Genomic DNA, 21,293 nt, shown 5'->3' on the forward strand with positions numbered 1-21,293 from the left:
GACGGTACTTACAGTGGCCTATATTGTACAATATCTGCCTTCGTGCCTGTTCGGCCCGCGCCTCCTGGTCCATCATGTTGTTCAGCATTTCCAGCTTCCTCTGCAGATCGGCCGCCTCCGTGTTCTCGGGGTCTTTCGAAAAGATAGATATCGATGGGGAAACAATTAATCGCGAGTCTCGATAATCTGACGTTTTCAATCGATCTGTCATCCTAAGTTTACTTAGATACGTACTTAGTTCTCGTGAAAAAAAAAGGATTGACTAAATAGAATGCTGCCTATATCGTGTTTCTACAACAATGTTCTACTAGTCCATCTAACAAGCTCGCGATCAAAACAGCTACAAGAACTTTGCATTTTGACAAAATATTATTCGTAGGTCCTTACATAATCGTATTTTCTCTTTTTTTTCTAATTTAACTGACGTAAAATCATCGGAAACATGTCCGTTTGCCATAATCGGGTGTACACATTGCTCGAAAATTGCGCAAATCTCGGTAAGTGGTCTAGAAAGAGCGCAATCCTCGCCAGATTACTCTGCATAAATAATATCAACTCTCAGCGTTATATCCCTTTCCGTCCGCCCTTCTCCTCCACCCCCCCCTCTCTCTCTCTCTCTCTCTCTCTCTCTCTCTCTGCGCTCAATCATAATTACATATTGAACTAACAAACTCCCGAGGAAGGCTTGCAAACTTTATCAAACTACGACAACTCGCGACTCGCCGCTTCCGGAGAGCTCAGACCGATTTATTATGGGACTATTTCGCGAGCTACTCCATTCCAGCCAACAATTCTGCTACTCTGACGACGTTGGAAGATACTCCCTGATGGAAAGAAGAGGACGGCCGTCCTAGCGTTTACTCCACGCGCGTGTCGAGTGCATTAGTTTCTCTCGTTTTGCTATCGCACTTTCCACCCTGTCGCTAAGGACAGTCTTGCTACTTAACTAGCACTTCGATCGGCTACTTAGAATGTAGACGTCTTGATGAAAGTACCATCTTACCCCAAAATGGAGCACGTTTCATTCGTGAGAAAACGTTAAATATTAGCCACCCTGTGCACAAGTAGGAAAATGTCTCTCTTGATCACTTACAGGCTGCGCTTTCGTTTGAAAAGCGATCAGATGCTGCAATAGTGCGATCTTAGCACGGATGCTTTTATTTGTATCTCGTTCTCCTTGGATTGGAGACGTTATAAGACCGCATGTATCTCGTTGCCCTTTTGCGTGTAATTTCTGTTGAATCTTGGCCACAGCTCGCTACTGTGTATCGTGCAGGGAGCACGATTTCCAACGTCATATATATCTCATCTACCTCTCTGGATACAATTAAAAAAAGGGTCAAGCCTTTGACCCTTGAGGAGAACGGTTCGCCTCGCGAGTGCCGTCCGCTCTCCTTTGAGAATCGTCAGCCGCTGCCGGCGTAAGTTTCGGTCCTACCTTAACCTCGGCGGTATATGTCTCCACACTCTCCATCCCTTCAGTGACCCTCGTTATTCGCCCTGCAACCGCAAGCCGGCGGCTCTTTCACCCGTCTTGCGCGCCGACTCCGTCGTCTCATCGGCAAATACGCGGGGAAAAAAATGGAAGAAAAAGGAAGCTCACATTCACAGCTGAGTGTCGTAACGCGGAAATTGGAAAAAAGTATCTTGCACTTTTGATACGTCGCGTCGTCCCGCTGTCGCACATTTCCGGCTGGACGGGCGAAATAAATGCAATGTCATAACTGCAGGCGTCGGTATAATGGCGTACACAGTAACAGCTGGCCACCCGTATATTGACAAACTTTTAGCGACAACCGTGACGCTCATCGCGAAAGCGGTCTTCTTCTCCTCGCTTACAAAAGTGCTTCCTCTATTTCTGCACTCCTCCTTATTTTCCTCGTTCCTCTGTCAGACGTCACTCACCTTCGGATGGCTAAATTAAGGACAACGGTCGATATCGCGGCCGAATATATTTGGAGACGAGTTCACGTACTGTATAATGTGATGGTTGTATAAAGTGTACTCCCCATCGTACTCTCGTATCTCATCTTTACTATGTAAGTTTCAACGCTGTTACTGTTCGATGTTATCCGCTAAATATATTCGGTATATACATTATTTTGTTAATTTATAATTGTAAGACCTAATTCGCGTTATTCTCTCCGTCGTCTTCGATTTCGTGCACAGTTAAGGCGGAGCGACCTTCCGGAAGGAGAAGCGCCCGTGCTCCTCGTAGATTCTCAAAGAAACGAAATAAATTTTACACAATAGAGCGCCCGAAACCGTGGTTCCCACCCTCTTCGTGTTCTCTCACCGCTTGAAGGAATTATACCACGTTACCGTGCTTTTCAAGCAGATTCTATTGATTCTTTCTCGACTTGAAAGAATCGCTTCAGCTGACTTCGAATGAGCGTTTGACGTCTCTCTGGTGGAAACGATTGAAAAGATTTTCCGCGTCAATATAAAACGTCTCGAGAAATACTCGAAATCTTCTCAAACATCTCATCGCCATTATCACACAATTATGTAGGAATAAGTTAGTATAATAAAAGAACGTATTTATCAAACTTCAACAATCTTGGCGATTCTCATTGGATTAATACATTAATTGGATCAATATTATTAAATATTTAATCCTTTATTATTATCTTATTTATATTTTAACAAAATTAAATCCATCATAAAAATATCTAGATAATAAAATATTCAATACCATTTCATCGACTTATCTTAAGGCAGCGGATTGCCTGGAATAGCACCAAGAGTGAACTCGCGTATTTCGTTCTAAATGGATCGCCTTATATACCGACAAGCGACACAGGTGACGATTTACTACCGAGTTAAATCTCCGGAAGGTCGTCTTCGTTCTACTCATCACTCCTCGTCGCTTTTGTCTCTCTAACCTCGTATATCCGGTTTGCTTCTTCGTATTCGGTCACGTACATGGCTGAACGGAAGCGTATAATTAATCTATTTTAAATGACACGGAATAAATAATTATCTTTCAGAATACGTGAGATAACAGATTCTACTGAAATAGCATTTTTTACGATTTTTCATGGGGTTTTTTAAATGCTTGATTACAAACTACAACTACACAATCAAATTGGTTAATCACAATATCAATTTAAATTTAAAAAAACGTTCCAAAACAAAAACGTTCCTTTTGTAAAAAATAAAAAGTGGCACGCGGTTGATATTTCATTAGTTACGTTTTAAATTCGCATATTAATATCGGATTGACAACGTGCACGATGGCCGATAGCTAAAAAATGTCCTATTTATTGTATCAATATTTATTATGTTGCAAACATTAAATATTGACCGTTATTCGCGTACATTTTGAATGTCTAGATTTTGCCGCAGGAAAGTCAGATATATCGCGCACGATACGCGTTCCGCATGTTAAACATTACGAAGTAGGTAATATATTAACAAGAATATTGTTGTGTGCGCTATATGCATATATCAGAAACGACGAAGAAGAGAATCCTTCTTCGGATATAATGTGTTCGAGCAATGTATACATCCGTTATCTGTGCATCCCTTTTTTAAAAGTTAAAGAGAACTTTATTACATATATTGCTTACACATCCGTATTAAAAATAATAATAATTGTCGGTAATAATATCGAATATCGAATATCTATAATGCATTATAATCATCCTAGGATATCATATACAAAAAGAATCATCTTTGAGAGGAGTTGAATAAACGAACAACTTATCTCGACGTTCTTTCAAAGTGTCTCTCTCTTTTTCTCGAAATATCGCGTGAATGTCTTCATTGTACGAGAGAACGGTCGCGGAGAAAAAGAATAGATAGGACACAACTCCACGATGCTTGCTCATGCTTGAATAAGATTGAACTATAAAAGGACTCTCGTCATCGCACCCGAATGAAATCGTACGTAACGATGGACAGTGTACTAACCACTAATAACGGTATTGCTCCCCCATCGTGGTTCGTTTGTGATTCTGACGTTAACGTTACTAATAATGCCACAGCACAATTCCCGTGTAACTAATTACAAGATACAGATATAGTTTACGTAAGACAGATAGGTAGAGAGAGACGGAAATAGAGCGGAAAAAAGGGGAACAAGTGTCTACGGACAGTCGTTAATTACAGTGTCGCAGCCATAGCTTAATGTATCTGCAGGTACCCTCTCTTTCATGTATCGATACTTGAAAGAACAACACATTGTATGTATGTACAACAGAATCTCTGATCTCTTTCTCTTTCTTATCTGTATTCACTCGAAATCACCTCCCCCCCCCCCTATTGTGCTATCGCCGCGCCACTGCGTGCACGTGCGATGGTGCTCCGGGAGTAAGTGTGTGTGCGTACGTGTGTGTGGGCTCACACGAAAAAAAAAAGAACTTATACCTGAAGAGAGAAAGTTTCTCTTTTGTCTTCAGTCGATTCAAGTTAATATCGACCAATTGAACGAATGCAATGCGCAAAAATGCAGCGCCTGAAAGCGAGGCGCCGGATGCTCGATTAATGCATCACATAATTGCGTCACAAGGCTCATTATTTTTCTGTGACGTAAGAGATCATCTTAATGAGAAGAAGACATTTAAGATGCACGAACTAGTGATAACATTTATCGTACAGACAAAATAGTGGGCGTGTTCTGCAATAATAATTCTTCCGAGCGTGTAATAAATATCTGAAGCCTGTCTCCTTCCCAATTAAGTAATTAAACAGTTACGCAACTTTCTTTAGGTTCTCCACGTTACAAACGAGTTATGTACTCGTATGCTGAAATAATGCAGTTTAACCATCATAATATCCATCAGTGCGAATAACAAAGCTAATTAAAATGATATTAAACTGACGCAAAACAGAGAAACGGAAGCTAGCAAATAATTAATCAAATAATGAGAAGAGAAGGATATTTCAATGAACAAATATTTGAGGACATAATAATTCAAACAAATCGCTTTTGAAGTTTAAATCGAATATGAATTGTTTATGAAATAAATGTGACGGTTAAAATTTATCGGTAGGGATCGTCACCGTCTGTACTTGCTAAGCGATCGCTTTTATCGTTTTCATCTGCTTCTTCTGTTAATGTTAATAATTTTTTCACTACGTGCGTCACTCATAAACACAGTGCTCGTTTCAAAAGGCACGTAACGTTCGGTGACTGCTTCATCGACCCTTTAGACATTCATTGGAAACGTCGCATGGAAAATATTTTATCATTTGCAACAATATTGCCGCGCGGACAGTAGCGTGAGCGTATATTTTCATTTCCCGGTAAAATAGAATAACAATAGCGCGCCGGACGAGGGCAATCAAAGAGAATACGTGAAAGCAGAAACATCGAACATCCCACCTCTTTTCGCTAAACTCACACATGACAGATTCACACGCAGTGATCTGGTGGTGAAGGGATCATTCGGGATGATGATGCTGTGCTTGTTTTACGGCGCGCGGCGTTGTGTTTCTCGGTCGACGATACCCGGGACAATAAAACCGACGCGACGTATCGCTATACGCGGAAAAGTATTCGAAGAACAACGGAATTTTAAAAATTACGAAAATACGTCGCGCGTTGGGTTTTCCCGGTGATGCGGCGCGTCGACGGCGACTTTCGAGGTAAAGGGTTCTAAGTAGGTTTTCAGTAACACGGCCGCGTCCGTCGCAACATCGCATAATTAAAGTCAGTTAATTAGGTACGAAATCGTATCAAAGTCCGCCGTTAACGACTGGAACAACTTCTAGTCGCGTGACTACCGCCCACTCAGGAACACCTCCGCTTCTCCTCGCTCGACACACGCACGTGGGGTATAACATAAAGCTCAAAAGCAACTGCACTTAAGTTAATGAAACGAGGGGAGCATTGGCTGGCGGAAGACAAAAGATATCCGGCGGACGCGATATGCACAGATAAAACTGAATGGCGTAAACGCGTCTTTCGGCGCGACGACGACGACAACGGCGAGTCTTCCTCCTATTTCGCACCCGAGAGAACCGAGTTTCCTCGCGGAGCGGCGCGTACAATTATTACAAACGCTCGTCGTTACCCGGCCAACTCGCGCGCGTTAAAAACTGACGCGTGAAGAAAGATAAGCCGAGGAATTCAGGACGAGGAGAGAGGTTGCTGGTGCAGTGACTGACGAGCAAGAAGGGGTTCATTAACGCTAATTGCGTACAAATAAAAAGGATTTTCTTCGTCGCGGATCGTGGACACGCGTGTCGATGATCATCAAGATTTCAGATAATTATTCAATAGCTTTTCATCTCTCAACAACGGAAAAAAAGTAGCAATAGTGACACGGCATATTGGATTTTTACGCGAGGAATGCATATTGGCATTATAATGTTAAGAGATAATCGAAAATAATCTCTCTACAATTTTTCTAGATAATAAATCTTGGTATATTGAAAAATCTCCTCGAACGAGCACTTATCTCGGTCATCTCGAGGAATTAATTTCCGCGGTAATTGTAATTAACTGCTTTAATCGAGAGGTCGTTAAAGGGGATCGTTAAATTTTACGGCGGGAGAAACGCGCGTGATTAACGCGAATCCACGATCGGCGAGAGAGTGCTACATCACATGGCACTTGGATGCAGGTCGGTCGGTGGAGTCGAAACGATAAAGCGAAAAAATAGAGATCTCGCGATCAAGGACGATCCCACGATCGGGATCTCTTGACGAGGGTACCTGAGCCACACATGGGCCGGGCTGCTCGCAACTGCATTGCTGTTTTGCTCGTTAGCAGGGCTTTCCATCCAGTTCGTTGTACGCGCTTTCCTGATTGGTCAGACACTGATCAGACGGAAGGTTGTGGATGTGCATGATTCGAGTGGCGATCATGTCCATCGTTTTGCGCTCTTCAGCGCGTGATATCTCGTGCGATTGCGATTTCCAAAAGTAAGTTTCGTCTTGTGGTCTATAATCTTCGTCGCAAAAGGAAAGCAAAATAACGTACGATTGTGTATAGGTACTTAGCGATTTTCTCCACTAGAAGCTATACTTAGCGGTTATTATGCAAAGTACTCTCCAGTACTTTTCCAATACTTCCTTTCATCTGTAGATTATCTACATCAATTTGCACTTGTTGCAGAAATCTGATTGAGCATCTGTTTCACTTTTTGATATTCAGTATCAGATATTGTAATTAATTCTTAAATTAAACCACTAAAGTCTCTACTTCCAATTAAATTATAAATATAATCTTTTGTTGTGCTAATATAATATCAACTGCAAATTGATCAAAGAATTCGTAAATAAAAAGAAAAGCAGGGAACTTAAAGCACATATGCTCGAAAGAGGTATCGTAAAGTAATCAATGGGTAGGAAAAGTCACATCGAAAAGACGCGAAAGGTTTTGACAGTGCGGAAGACCAATATTTTTCTTTCATACCTTTCTCTCGTCAAATTGTAGCAATAGATGTGTCAATTTTCTTTCGATAAAGACTTAGAAATAAGTAAAACTGCAAAATTTATTTGACGATACCTGTTATTTATGCCAATTCTACGGGTCAAAATAAAAAAAAGGAAAGTAAAGAGCTATTATGTCAAAAGTCTCATCTCACGCAGTGACGTAAATACGACGTTAATTTGGTTAGTAACTGACTAGTTATCTGCAATTTTCGAAGAAATTATGTTATCAACTTTCGACATTTTAAGTCAACGAAATTGTAGTTCGCGAGTTCGGAATTTCCTTGCCGTCCATTGTACACACTTCGATAAACGGCAACCTATTTCTCGAATAAACTTTAATTACGATTTCCGCGCGTCTCTCTTTGCAAAAATGTTCTTGATTTTTCTTTATAAGCAGCTTCCCTGCCTCTCGTCTCGTTCTACATGATAAGACGAAAGAACGTCTCTCTTTGCGCATCCTCGGGGCGAAGAAAGTCAATAACAAAAAGTATTACACGGGCGGGAAATGTACTTCGTGCGCGGTAAAAATCCATTAAACGGCGCGCAGTTGGCGGATCGAAAACCGGAAGCGGCGGCGGCGACGGTGACGGCGGCAGGGAAATGCAGAACGGAAAAAGAAATGGCGTGAGAGAAAGAGAGCTGGCGTATCCTGTGCGCGGCGAAACGTCAGCACGTGTATAAAAGGGGAAAGGAGGAGGTATATTATAAGCGGCCTCGTTTTCCCTCATTTCGCAACACGGTCAAACCGTGCATCGCGTGGCGAAAAATAATTTGCGCGTTTAATGGAACGCGGAACGTTCGTACACGGGTGTTCGTCGGGTCGAGCTTCGCGGTCGGCGTTAAGAAAAGACTCGCATAAGTACTCACGACGACGACGTTAGATTCTAGATCGAGATATTGTTACTATTACGCGAGAGAACCCGTTCGGAGACCGCTATAGAAATAAATTCCCGAGAATTTGCATACGGATTAAGCGCTATCGTCCCGCGCTTTATCCGCCGAATCGCATTAAAAATGTCAAGTGCCTTCGTGCACTCGTAAATTCATTCGGATTCGGAAACCCGCTCGAATCGTAACGTACGATTGGCCCCTTTTCGTGGACCTTTTCGTCGCGGGAGGTTGATAGCGTATCGATCGTGCGGGCATGTCGACGACCGGGCACTAGGTGAAAGCACGTCAATCCTGGTTAAAGGCCCGTTCAGTAATTGCATGGATCCTCGTGGTCTCCGCGGAAACGGCGGGATTAATGAACGGTTCCACGTATATCTAATACGCATATGTATGCCAAACCCGAAAAAGTTGTACTTGTTGCTGCCACGAGTTCCGCCGAAAACTCCGTAAATTGCAGGTCGCCGCATCGATGTCCGGAGGGACCTCGTCGGGTACGAGACCTTGACAGTGCTCGCCGAGGCGGGCAACGAATCGGAGAAAGATCGCGAGAAGAGAGGATCGGAGAGCGTACTTAAGTCTGAAAGAAATTCGCGTGCACTTGCGACATCAAAATTTGTCGCGTTACTCCGCCACCGCGGAAATCGAGCTTAACTTTGCGTCGCCTCTTTCTTTTTTTCATCGCGTGAGTCCCACGAGAGTTCTTAAGCGCGTTAGATTTCAGATTAAGAAACACGGCCGGGCTAACGATTTTAGATTCCGCTCGCGACGAACGGCAGGAGGTACCTAACACTCGGGTGCTTCAAGAGCGTAAACTTCGTAGTCCGTTTCATTTACTCGGAAATCCCTTCGTATCTTTCGAGAGTCCCACGTGCCGTTTCTCGGTTACCTTTTGTCGCGCGAAATTGCAGACATCGAAACAATTCGCGGGGACACGTAAACTGCGTAAAGCACGACGGCGAAGTCGGAATGTGCGGGCGCCGAGCCAAGAGCGGATTCGACAAGTTCGCAGACGTACTCAATTAAAAGTTCGTCTTCGCTCAACGAAGAGGCGCTCGACAGTTCTCACCGATGATGGTTTTGCCTAACTTTTTTTTCCTCTCACCCCATCGCGGATTCGACGATGCGATCTTATCGAGTGACACGGAGAGAACTGTTTTCGTAATTCGAAATTTCGCTTCGTTCTCTTACATGCCTTTCAACTGTCTCTTAGCACATTCTTTCGACCTCTGCCTACTTCTTTCACATTCATCTCAGATTACGTTCAGAATTCATTGATTGTGAAATTGGAAAACGACCCGTGCTTTGAGCTTTCCTTTTTTTTTGCTCCGAGAGCGCGCACTTTTGGCAATCGCATCGCGCTCAATGAATACCACGCGGCAAAGAGTGACCTGCCGCTCTTTTGCGGCAGATTTCTCTTAATCTTGCGTAAAAAAAATCATGGCGCAATCAGAACGCAGTCATGCTTGGCGTTCGAGGGGGCGATTAGGAGCGAATGGGCAAACGGCAGATCGGAGATGCGACACGGCGCGAATCGATCGTAGGGTCGCAACTGACAAATTACAACGTCAGGGTTTGTATGAATATTCTCGCCGGCAAGTGTCGCAGGTCGGATCTTCTGTTCGCCCGGCAAATGATATGACACCGATATACGTCAAACGTATTCCCATATCTCGTATATGTACGATTACATACGTCAACCATGCGATTTTCATCATCTACCGTAAGTCTAGCGGGATTGTGTCCGTCACTTACCATACGGCAGCTCCAGCCGGCAGTCGATCAGAAGCGAATGGCCCGTCGGTTTCTTCGTGCCGACAATCTCGTTGCCCCTCTGCTCCAGCTCTAGGCCGAGACTGACCCACTGTCCGGTAGTCTCCTAAAATCAGAAATACCGTCCTTCATAAGCGCAGAGGCACTTTTTTCCCTCCAAGCCGATAAGCCAGTAAAGCGCCACGTATACGTACGTCGCGGTTACCGCGCTACCGGTCATAATTCCTCGTTACTGAAAGTTAAAATGGTTACGGCGACATCCGCGTATCTCTACCCAGTCGCGGAAACGCCGCGGTATCTTCAGCGTTCGTGCACAAAATAATGAATTAATTAATACGGCCCATTAGTCACGGTACCTTCAACGAGCAACGGTTGCCAGCGCGGCGGCGCGGGAAATAATTCACTCGAAACAATCTCCCTCTCGTATTCCGGCCGCGTCCGGTGTGCAACCCCCGAGAGCAGGTGCGATTATTAGATACGAGCCGGCGCGTAATTTATGTAATCGTCGAAGCCGTATTCTTTGCGCGGCGTATGGAATTAGTCTATGCGCGGATGCGATATTGCGCCATTGCATTGCGAAGATGATGTACCTTACGGACGTGCACGTGCAGTTTATGCGCCGCCGCGCCGGCACGGAGACGCCTGGAAAAAGGAAAAGGCGTATTCAATCCTCTCAACTTCTGCACTTTTCCATTTTGCGAGGCGAGTGGTCGGAAAAATCGAGCGCAAATTGGATCGAGTGCGGTAAATCTAAGAAAATCTTGACCAAAATCAATAGACGACGAGCGGAACTGCAGCCGTGGCTGCACATACTTCGAGATATATATTATATATATTTTTTTTTTGTTGCCTCACACGGCACGTGATCGTAAAACAAAACATAGCTTCGAGCATCGATGGTTTAGCGGCTTAAAAGCTTTGTACCTACCATATAATTCAAGTAAATCACGCTCGAGCGGGAGCTTTTGTCCGTATCAATTTGAGTTTTTACACGATCTTTTCCTTTTAAAAATACAAACTTTTTTCCCCTCGATTACGGTATGATACATCGAACTCTGTCACGCGTCGTGATGACGTGACGCGACTTTCACGATCGAAAAAGTCGAAGGCGGCGATTAGTTTGCAAATTATTCACAAGTTTCGCAATCGCAGTTGTAAAATATCTTTAACAAGTTGACGGAGGCATAATTTAAATTCGCGAGAAAAACGAGTGACCGACTTATCTCTGCGCGCTTTCGACGATCGCAGGGAACTTCGACTTCGCAAACACGCCTCGCGTACCACTTCGATATCGACAAAGACGAGGAAAACACCGAGATTTCGCAATGTCTGGCGGCGAAAAAGTATTTCTCGAAAACAAAATACAAATCCCGCGGCGGCGTCCTGTCTCGAATGGATCTGTTTGTCCCGCAAAATTCGGCGAGAATTACGACCCGCGTGGAAATTGTGGCCAAATTTCAATGATGCGCGAAGAAAACATTGACATAACGATGCTCTTTTGCCAGATTATGCCATTTAAACTTTGCTGTTGTTATATCAGTTGACTTGATGAATTGATTTTCTCTCCAACGTATTATATTATGTACATATAGGTATATGTCTGATAGCATCAATTTCGTGATGAATATCGCTGACACAGTAATAGAAATTATAAACGAGTTGTAATTCTGGTCATTTCGTTTTTTTTTCATTTTGTGATATGGAAAATAACGGCAACGCGATATTTTTGCAGTCGATACGTAAATGGCAGTAGGAGTGGAAATTGCAGAAGATTATTCCGATACCGGCTCGTGATCTCAATTGGTCGGACGCGACGCTAAGATATAATCGGCTATTATTAGGGGTAGGTTGCATTTTGCCTTTGGAAATCAATAGACCATTAAAGACCAAAGCGGCCATCCATCGGCCGGCGTACAAAAACATCGACGGCAACAGAAATTCTACCCTGTTATACGTTACACGAAAATACAGAGATCGGAGTATCAATTTATATTCACCTACTGGCACGAATCTCTCTTCTTCGGTCCCGTGTCACATAAATGTCGCATGTAAAATGTAAATTCTTTTCTCGGACATATTTTCTCGCCGCGAGCCTGCAATTTTAATGGACAACGAGACAAATGACTTTTTTATTATTATGGGAGAAGTTAAAATTTTCTACATTGATATAAAGAATAGGTGCCGTGAACAGCTTCGCCGTTACGTGCTGAAATAAGAAGGACAGCAGTTTCAGGAGCACCGTGCGGTTGCTCGTTCCAGTTAATTCCGCCCTATTACGGTACTGCTGGGGGGAGAGTCGAATTAGGTTAGCAGTGACGGGAACTGGTGTGACGCATCAATTGCCCCTACCTTTCTGGTTGCAATCTCTTTTCGCGCACTAACTCGGTCTAATAACGTATCTATCATACGGGAAAAGATAAAAGAGCGAGTGAGATACGCGTTCGCGTCTCTAGCGAGAAGATGGTCGCGCCATCGATCGATCGCTATCACTTACGACGGTCTAATATGCGCTTCTATCGAGCACTGAGAGAAAGATATGATTTCTCGATGACATTAGAGCGGAGAAAACGAGTTTTCACGCAATTTATCGACTTCGACTGCTGATAGAGCCGGCCCAGAAGAAGACGGTTCTTTCTTTTCGCCAGAGAGGATAATTTTTTCATTTGTTCAAAAAAGAAGAATGCACGGTAGACTAATGAATGTAAAATTGCGCACGTCTCGCGCACTTCTCGATCTATCCTAATTAAGCTATCGTATTTTGTCGCATCGGTCATTATTCTCCGGAAAATATCACGTAATATGATTTATTTTCTCCACGTGAGAAATAGCGAGATATTGCGGAAGAAGATGGAGAAACCGTGTCGTAAACCGCGCGTTTCTGTGCGAACTGACATCGTGCGCACGACGCGATCGTTAATAGTCCGTTTTATGCCTCTTTTTCCTGCCTCTTTTTACGTCTCTTTCGCGTCGACGAAGTCTCGTTTCTTAATCTCGCGACGATAAAAAGAGAATTGCCGACGCGACGACAACGTCGTGGAAGCCGATGATCGTGGTCGCGGAGGTGGGGTTGACAAGCGTTCGCGAATGGGACACGACACCCGCGTAATTAAGCGTCCGACGGCACAATGACTCTCCACCAGTCGGCAGAAATACTCGCGGGTCGCGCGCGTATCGTGCACGAGAGGCGCGGCGTGGAATTCTCAACGATTTTCAATTCGGTTGGAAAACGGCGGGTGTTAGAGCGTGTTAATGACGTCGGGAAACCGCGCGCAAGGACAATCGAAAGTTTCGAGCTTTCTCGTCGCGGTGAAAAATCAATCGGCTTTCGCGTCGCTCGCAATCTGAGAACTGCCCAATAATACCGATCGCAATCGAGAAAACTTTGGTCCACACAATAGTCGACGTATAGTCGCTGACGGTTCTGCGAGATGTAATCGGGATACAAGCTGGATCATGCAATTGCGAACATTGCAGGTTGAACTGTAATACCTTTGCTCGAACGAGACGTATATATGTTCATCACGTGAACTCGAACGCACCAGCAACGTTGTTGTTTGCGCGTTTACTTACAAGCGCATTTGTTACGGACGGCCGACTATTTGTCTTGAGCCGTTTGGAATGACGGTTGCATTCGCGGACAAGCATTATTTCGCTTGATAATCATGACAATTGTACGACTACGATTAATATTTGAACAAATTGAAAGAATTAATATCATTGGACAATAATATCCTTTGACTGAGCCAGTTTAAAAGACTCCGCGTGCAACCGTCTCTCGCGTACTAAGGTATAATAACTGTCCGTCGTTTTACGAGCAATAACAATATTTTAACCATTCTCGCTTATGACAATGAATTTATTTGATATACAATCGTCCCTGCCAAATGATCCTACGCGCAACAGGAGGGATTAATATCAGCGATTTATTTCTGTCGCTTTATTACGTCACATGTTTGTATAACTAGACGGAAGATTCGAACACAACGTTCATTCGATAGTGTACCAGCACACATAACGTTTCCCACGCGTCGATGGGTGGTTCGATTTTTCCGCCCACGGGAACGCGAGGAGAGACTCGTTCGCCGATAAATGCCGTCTCGACCGGCACACGGCCGCTTGATTTCCCGCTCCCGACATGATTCAAAACGGGATTGCCGACGATTGCCGTTCGTCAATTCTTCGGGTCAACAAAGCGGTCGACTACACCCACTACCGAGGTCTCACGAGCCACTAGTCAAGAGCAAACAGCAAGTAACTCGCCCCCGATCCGAACCAAAATGTCCTAACTCGGGCGGTATTCCCTCGTTCTGTTCCTAACACGAGAATGCTCGACCACGTGTCTACGATCGTGACGTGATTTCGACAGGACTAGGATGACTACTCCAGGCAGAGATGGAGGAGAGTCGAATGGGGAGGAAAAGGTAAAAGCATATAGACGGCCGCACGATCGATCGACGACTCCTTCCATCACGTTTTCTTCCTTTCTCACCCCTGCCGCGCACTTGCCGTCCCCGAAAGTACGATCGTCCATCAGCATGAAATTCTCCATGGATCACGAAGATGATCCTGGGGATTCGTTTCCCATCAGCCGGTTCTCGAGTCACCGCAGTTACAGCCGTTACTTCTCTCGCGTTACACGCGCGGCGGATAGGTGCGCAGGTCTCTTTGCCGCCGTCGCTATTAAGTAAATCGACGATGGTCTCGTTCTTGTTTTCTCTGTCCGGGTTACAGCGGAAAATGTCAGGGAGCCACTTAAACGGGCCGTCGATTGATTTTTCCGGCGTTCGTTAAAGTCGAGGTAGAGAAGGATCTAGAGGCTGTCGTCGTCGTGGCTATCAGTGAGATGGATAGATCGATAGACAGGTAGATAAATAGACAGATGGGAAGAGAGAAACAAAGAAAAAGATTTGAATCGGTAATGAAAATGCAAATCACGAAAAATAAATCGCTCGTGAACGAAAGGGTCCGATTCGAACGCGAGGAGATCTATCTCTTCTTCGGACAGAGTCATATAAAACCGGAAGGACAAAATATGCGCTCGCGACGTGCCATTAATCAGAGTCTCACGAATTAAAGCCGGTAGTACGGGGGGAGGGGGAAGGAAGGGGCGAAGATGAGTGTTGAATCAGCTACCGAAATTCAGCCGCTGGCGCTGGAAGGTCCGCCGATGTGAAAATCTTCGGCGCAGCTATATGTCTTCGCGGAGACCGGAATTTCGTCCCTACGTATAATATCGGGTCACGCTGACGTCGGCGACGTCGTGAGGGGAGACAAAAGATCGTACGAAAATGCCTGTTAACAGAGACGCTGTCAGACCCGCGCGTCAGTGGCACGCGAGCGGAGCGGGACAATAAGACATCATCGTCCGTAGCAAATTATAATCTACGACTCCGATGTTGGTAGCCGGCGCGCCAGGCCGGAGAAATTATTCGATCCCGCTCAGGCAGGTGTATTTCCAATGCGTATCGAATCGGGCCGCGCGTAGATCTCGCGTGCCGTTTTATGAATATTTTAAGCCGCGGCTGACCCAGATCGTCCTCTCCGTAACACGAAGGGAAGGCAATCTGACCTGGCGCATTGGTACTTCGAGGCTCGTTTACTTCACGTTCCTTCGCGTTTCACGCCTGTGTTTCTCGCCCACCTTTGTCGTCGTCGAGCATGCGGTTACATATCGCCTTCATCATCTCTCCCGTTCGTCATCTTTCATCCACTCTCGACCGAGTCCCCGTTGTTCCCCGCGTCCGCGTTGGCTTTTTATCCTTTCTTTTATCCTTTTTACATACGTGCGCGCATACATTTACCGTCTCTTTTTCTCCCTTTTCAGCATCGACGCTTTATCTCCGCGAATGTCACCGTTGCTAGAACGCGCGCGGTTCGTCGATCGTTCAGAAACGTGGAGAACGATTTGCAGCGTGATTTGTGGATTCACCCATTGTTGCCGCAATCGTACGGTTTAAAGCAGAAAGCCGAACGAAAGAACCTCGCCGAGAGAGAGAAAGGGAGAACGCCTTAACGCATCTCTCGTCGCGGGATAAAGGATGACAGCATCGCTTTTGTGTTCGCGGTCGCGGATCATAGATCACACGGTCATCAACTTCTGCTCGTGTATCGAAGAGCAACGTAGCTTTTCATGGGAAGGCGAAAACATAATGGATACGGGTATAAAAAACATATAAATGACGCGCAAAATACTGTATTTCGTGAGGTATGAATGGGAGATCGTTAGCGCGAGGAGACTCTCTTCTCGAAAGCCGTCCGGTAAATGCCGTGTCAGGCTTCTTCCAACCGAAGAAAAAGCGCGAGAATCAGCTGAATATTTCGTCAAGGTCGTTGCCTTTCCTATAAACTCCACTTGCATGTGTGTGCACGCAGCTCAGAGTCGTCGTAAACCCACGTCGACCACAGACGCCCGCTGGGCGACTCGGCTACCCCGAACGTTTCATTGAGCGTCGCGATTTGGCCACGCGCCAAGTGACGTCACGAGCGGATGAGAATTCGGGTATTGCCGATAGTGATGGCGATGTCGTGGTCGAGAACGACGCCGCGAATGATTTCGACCTTTCGTTCGAACGTAAAAACATCGTAACGCTAGTTTGAATCTTTAGCAGGGATGCATTCTTTCTACTATAGAGTTTTCATTCAGGAAGAAAAGTTTTGTGGTCAAATACACAGCGTTGGGTACCGTAATCTTTTCGGATGTAAAGAAACACGATAGCCTCACGAGAGAGATACTCGCGAAGAATAACATTAGTAAACGGACATAAAACTGGAATTACGTTCTCACACGTGACAAAATTGTCTAATATCTATAATACAACTCTCTAATTTGATTTGTCCGTTTTTCCAAAAAATGCTGCAAATGCATTTCGTACGGAAGAAGCAAACAGGCTAGGTCTGACTTTAGTCGACTTCTTCTACTTGTTTGTCAATGCTATATTGTATATGTATACGTATATATATTAGTCGTTTGTATTTTTTGACATATTTTTTCGTACAAATTATTTGCTTCATTAAAAATACAATTTCATTAAAATGCTAATTTAAACGACTTAGAAAACCGTCGCGAATATCGACCGGAATATTTTTTCATAGAAAAAGTTCTAATCCGATTTATGATACTAATAATGAGATCGTGTTGCCACAAGGAAAATCGTCTTTAAGGCATTTGGTCGGTTCTCTGAGAATTTGAATAACAATCAAGAAGGAGAAGTAAAAGAAAAGGAGAATTGCTCCTTTTCCGGGTCGCGCATGAGTGACTCCTGTCTGGTCATTTAAAAGAATGAGCGTTCCAAAGAGTTATTATTCTCGCCAGGGAAAGGGTGATTTTGCCGAATGAATACCTTGCATTTCTTCATTCCTGCAACCTTGAGAATAAAGCATTCGGGCAATTTAATTAGCGAGGATTCACTTTTGTCGTCGTGCACAAGTGCATTCAACCATGCCTCATAAATGAAGACGGAAAGATAAAGGAAAGGAAATCGCAAGAAGAAATCTTGGTAGGTCCGAAAACCTTAAAAGAAAGAAAGAGAGAGAGAGAGAGAGAGAGAGGGGGGGGCATACGATAGTAGTACAAGGATGAAAGGAATCCCGATCTTAATCTTTCTCGCTACTTCTCATGAGTTCTCTATGGAAGACCAAACCGGAGAAGATCGATGATTTATCCACGTACATCAATTTATCGTATGAGTCGCCAAGTGAAATGTAATTTGCGTTACGCGAATCGACATCCCCAAGTTCCGGTAACTTACGTTTCAAGAGCCCGAGAGCATGCCCGATGGAAGCGGCGATAAGAGAAATTGGGTCCCCCGTGGCTGCTATTAATATCTAATTATGCGCGCTAATTATGAACGTAATATGCATCGTAAATGTGTTTAAGAGAAAGAGAGAGGGAGAGGAAGGGGGAGAGAGAGTGAGAGAGAGATAAATCGCCATCTCTGCTATCACAACTGTGTTGCTTGCTCACGTCAGCAACGTAAATTACGCGCTATCGTTAATCACCGTATTCTTCGAGTACGGCGTGTACTCTACATTTGCACGTGATTGCGTTCGCGAAAACACACAACGAATTAAGCGGCATAGGTCACCGTTGCGTCGCCTTCGCAAATTCAATTTATATATCACGCGCGACATAATATACTAGCTGAATTGACCTCACAATCGGTCACGCATTGGACGTGACGTCGATTGATTCTGTCACGTTCCCTATAGGTTTATAGCTCGCACCTCGTTTCTAAATTTATAACGCTTTATGGAGGACAAAAAAAATCGCGCAGAATTTTCACACCAGCGATAATAGAGAGCCACGATGACGGGACGCTGACGAATATATATAATGTGTTGTAAAGAATTATCCACACTTATTCTGCCAAAAACCGACGGATGACTAATTTTAAGTAGCGTGCCAAATAACGATTGATTTTGGTTCCGTTCCGACGAGCAAGCATCACATCGAGTTTCATTTCGCGTACGATGCTACTAAATACGGAGAGAGAATTGACGGGAGCGTATCCGGCGGGGAATGAGCGGATTCTGCGGAAGATTATTACGTGCGGAGGGTGCTTAAGAATTGCTCGTAAACCGTAATCGGCGTAGGATGACGTTCCTTTAAAAATAGTCGGTCTCTAGGTACCTTCGCGACGAGAAATAAATGTAGACGAAGCGAAATGGCTCTCGTCGGTTGTACCGAATAATAACGACTTGTATACGGAATATTTGTCACTGCCATCGCGAGGCAATAGCAGCAGTATCATTAAATATTTCATTCGCTTTTAATATTCTTATTTTAATATTCTTCGACGCAAAAATATGAGCGAGTGTAATATTGCGGTGTATATAGCGAATGTATTGAATTAGTGTACCGTGTCAGTGATGATGTCTGGCTGTGTGTTACTGTTGGTGTCACACATATCGGACGTGTTCTGTTCGGATTGTCGATCCTGTACTTCTGCCGTACTTAAGTTGCACTGATTTCTCGTTACCTCATTCATGTAGGACACCTCTGACAGCGGAATATAGTAGTAGCCCAGAAAGCGGTCCCACAAGAATCCCTTGCACCATACCTCCACCACAAGCCCGGCATTCATGTCATTCGTTTCGCTGCGTAACAAACAAGTTCCATTAACCTTTTGTGAGACCATGAAGAAATATTACATCGTGAAGTAAACAACTATGCTTTCCGTACAAAGCAGATTAAACGAAATTTTACAGCGAGACTTCTAACGGAGAATTCCCTGGCGTTAAACGCTGCGTGAGTGAGCCAAGATCAAGAACGATATATCTTCGCGTATATAGTAACGGTCGAAATTGCAACAAGACAATCCTTTTTCACTTGCAACCTAATTTTACTTTATAGCTTTTCTTTATATTTCTCTTTTTTGGTAATCCATTTAACAAAGTCCGTTCGAGAAACAAAGACTATAATAGACCGAGGCTCTTATCTCAAACAAGAAAGATTTGTTGATAATGCTGAGCTACGAAAAAGAAGCACGTTTTGCCCTCTGTGATTTTATTGAAAATTTTCGCGATTCTTGGCTTCGCTCGGCAAATTCACGGACCGGTCGACGGACAGGATTTATTTCGTCTACGCAAAGATAGAGTCTCGTTAAATGAGAGTATGATTAGTCTCAGATTCCTCTAGATGCGCACAAATTACCGGCTGTCCTAGATATTTTAGTGCCGGCGCGCACGCGATAGTTTGCATTGTTTTGCAAAGTGTGTAACGCCATAGTAACGGTACGGAGAATTTTCGAATTGCTAGAAACTCGTTTAGCTTAACAACATTTTTAACGGGTTCTTCCTTCAAGCTGTAGCGTGTCTAATGAACGTCCGCGCAAAATTAATTATCGATAACTTACAAGAGGAAGTCTTGTTCCCAGCATGGATTGGCCCCTTTCACAGTGACTGTCGTTGACTTCACATTTTGCAGCTTCAACGTTACATAGGAGTTAAACTGATCCGCTGAAATTCGATAATCTATTCTTTAGTCGGCCAGTCAAAATACTATGTACGTTAGAGCGGCAAACCTTCAACATACGAGCGAAATACTGAACGAATTATTAAATCATTACGATAAAACATATCAAATATATCTCGACTGAAATATACGTTGTGTTTATCATTTTTAATAAAATCACTTGAAACAGATGATTACATTTCGGCAAAAAAATATCGTACCTTTAATTTCCAATAAAACGTGTAATATCAGCGAATAAGACTGTTTTATCCGCAATTTAAGAGCGGTCCTGATGACATTCTCGCGCGTTTTATGTGTTCGAGAATGGGTGCACGAGCAGCACGAGAGAGGGACGAACTGTTAAATTCCAATAAGTTCCACCCACACCCTGGCCACCTCCTGTATACTCTCAGCTGCACGTCTTCGATAAGTCGCGCAAAAAGCAGAAATGAGATTTTACGATCCGCGACACGATGTTTCGGGCACGGTAATGCGTCATCCCCTCGACATTTTACTTTACAAGCCACAAAAATTGTTTCTAAAGCCGGCGAAATATGTTCGCGTTCCACGGCTCACTCCGACCGCTGAGCTCGGGAGAGAGAATTGTTAATAAAAAATTAGACGCGGCATAAATAGATTTGATCAAAAATAACGTGCGGCTTTCTCCTGACCTGAGAAGCTACCAGATATGGAACAAATCGAATGTCGTTTGCATGAGAATAAACCCCACCAAGCTGTCCTTATAGGTGAGAGACGCGCGAGATACCGCGGTGAATGCAAAAATATATGATCAATTATGAGGAGATTGCGTACTAATTTGCGTTCTCGGTAAGGAGGGAAGTTAATATGAAGAAATATAGAGTCGAGGCATTGAATAGAGAAATTCATAAAACTAAACGCATTTATGTTCGCGAGCGTGGACGTTATCGTTGCGCTTTTCAATTCTTGCGACAATTGCATGAAATAATGGTCTTCATAAGTACATTCTGTACAATGACGTACACATGATGTGCGAATGAATATTTAAAAAAGGTATAATATGAGCTTACAAACGAAGACTGTCAAGATTACATTCGCCATCGTAGGAAATATTAAATGATACGATGAATGACATAAATCCAAAGTTTTTTCCGATGTTATTGAAATTATTGATTAATTTTTCCCCTGTTAAAGAAGTAGTTTGGAAAAATTACGATAAGCTTTTATATGCGCAAAGTCCCGTCTTAGATTTATTTAAATTCAATATATTTTACGATCTTCCCGTAAGAATACGTTACATCTCCGCACGGAAAAA

The 21,293-nt window shown here is 43.9% G+C and overlaps 1 protein-coding gene across 1 annotated transcript in view; it reads right to left on the reverse strand.

Annotated features, from left to right (window-relative positions):
- LOC139818629 (uncharacterized) overlaps positions 1–21,293 on the reverse strand; it is a 51,963-nt gene that overhangs the window by 16,586 nt on the left and 14,084 nt on the right. Inside the window, exons 3-6 of the mRNA XM_071787432.1 lie at positions 19,902–20,004; positions 18,906–19,143; positions 10,030–10,153; positions 13–132 (exon numbers count right to left, since the gene is read on the reverse strand). Of these exons, the coding sequence (XP_071643533.1) occupies positions 13–132; positions 10,030–10,153; positions 18,906–19,143; positions 19,902–20,004 (585 nt within the window). The remainder of the gene's footprint in view (positions 1–12; positions 133–10,029; positions 10,154–18,905; positions 19,144–19,901; positions 20,005–21,293) is intronic.

The sequence above is a fragment of the Temnothorax longispinosus genome, chromosome 9, assembly GCF_030848805.1.
Source record: "Temnothorax longispinosus isolate EJ_2023e chromosome 9, Tlon_JGU_v1, whole genome shotgun sequence".
Classification (NCBI taxonomy): Eukaryota; Metazoa; Arthropoda; class Insecta; order Hymenoptera; family Formicidae; genus Temnothorax; species Temnothorax longispinosus.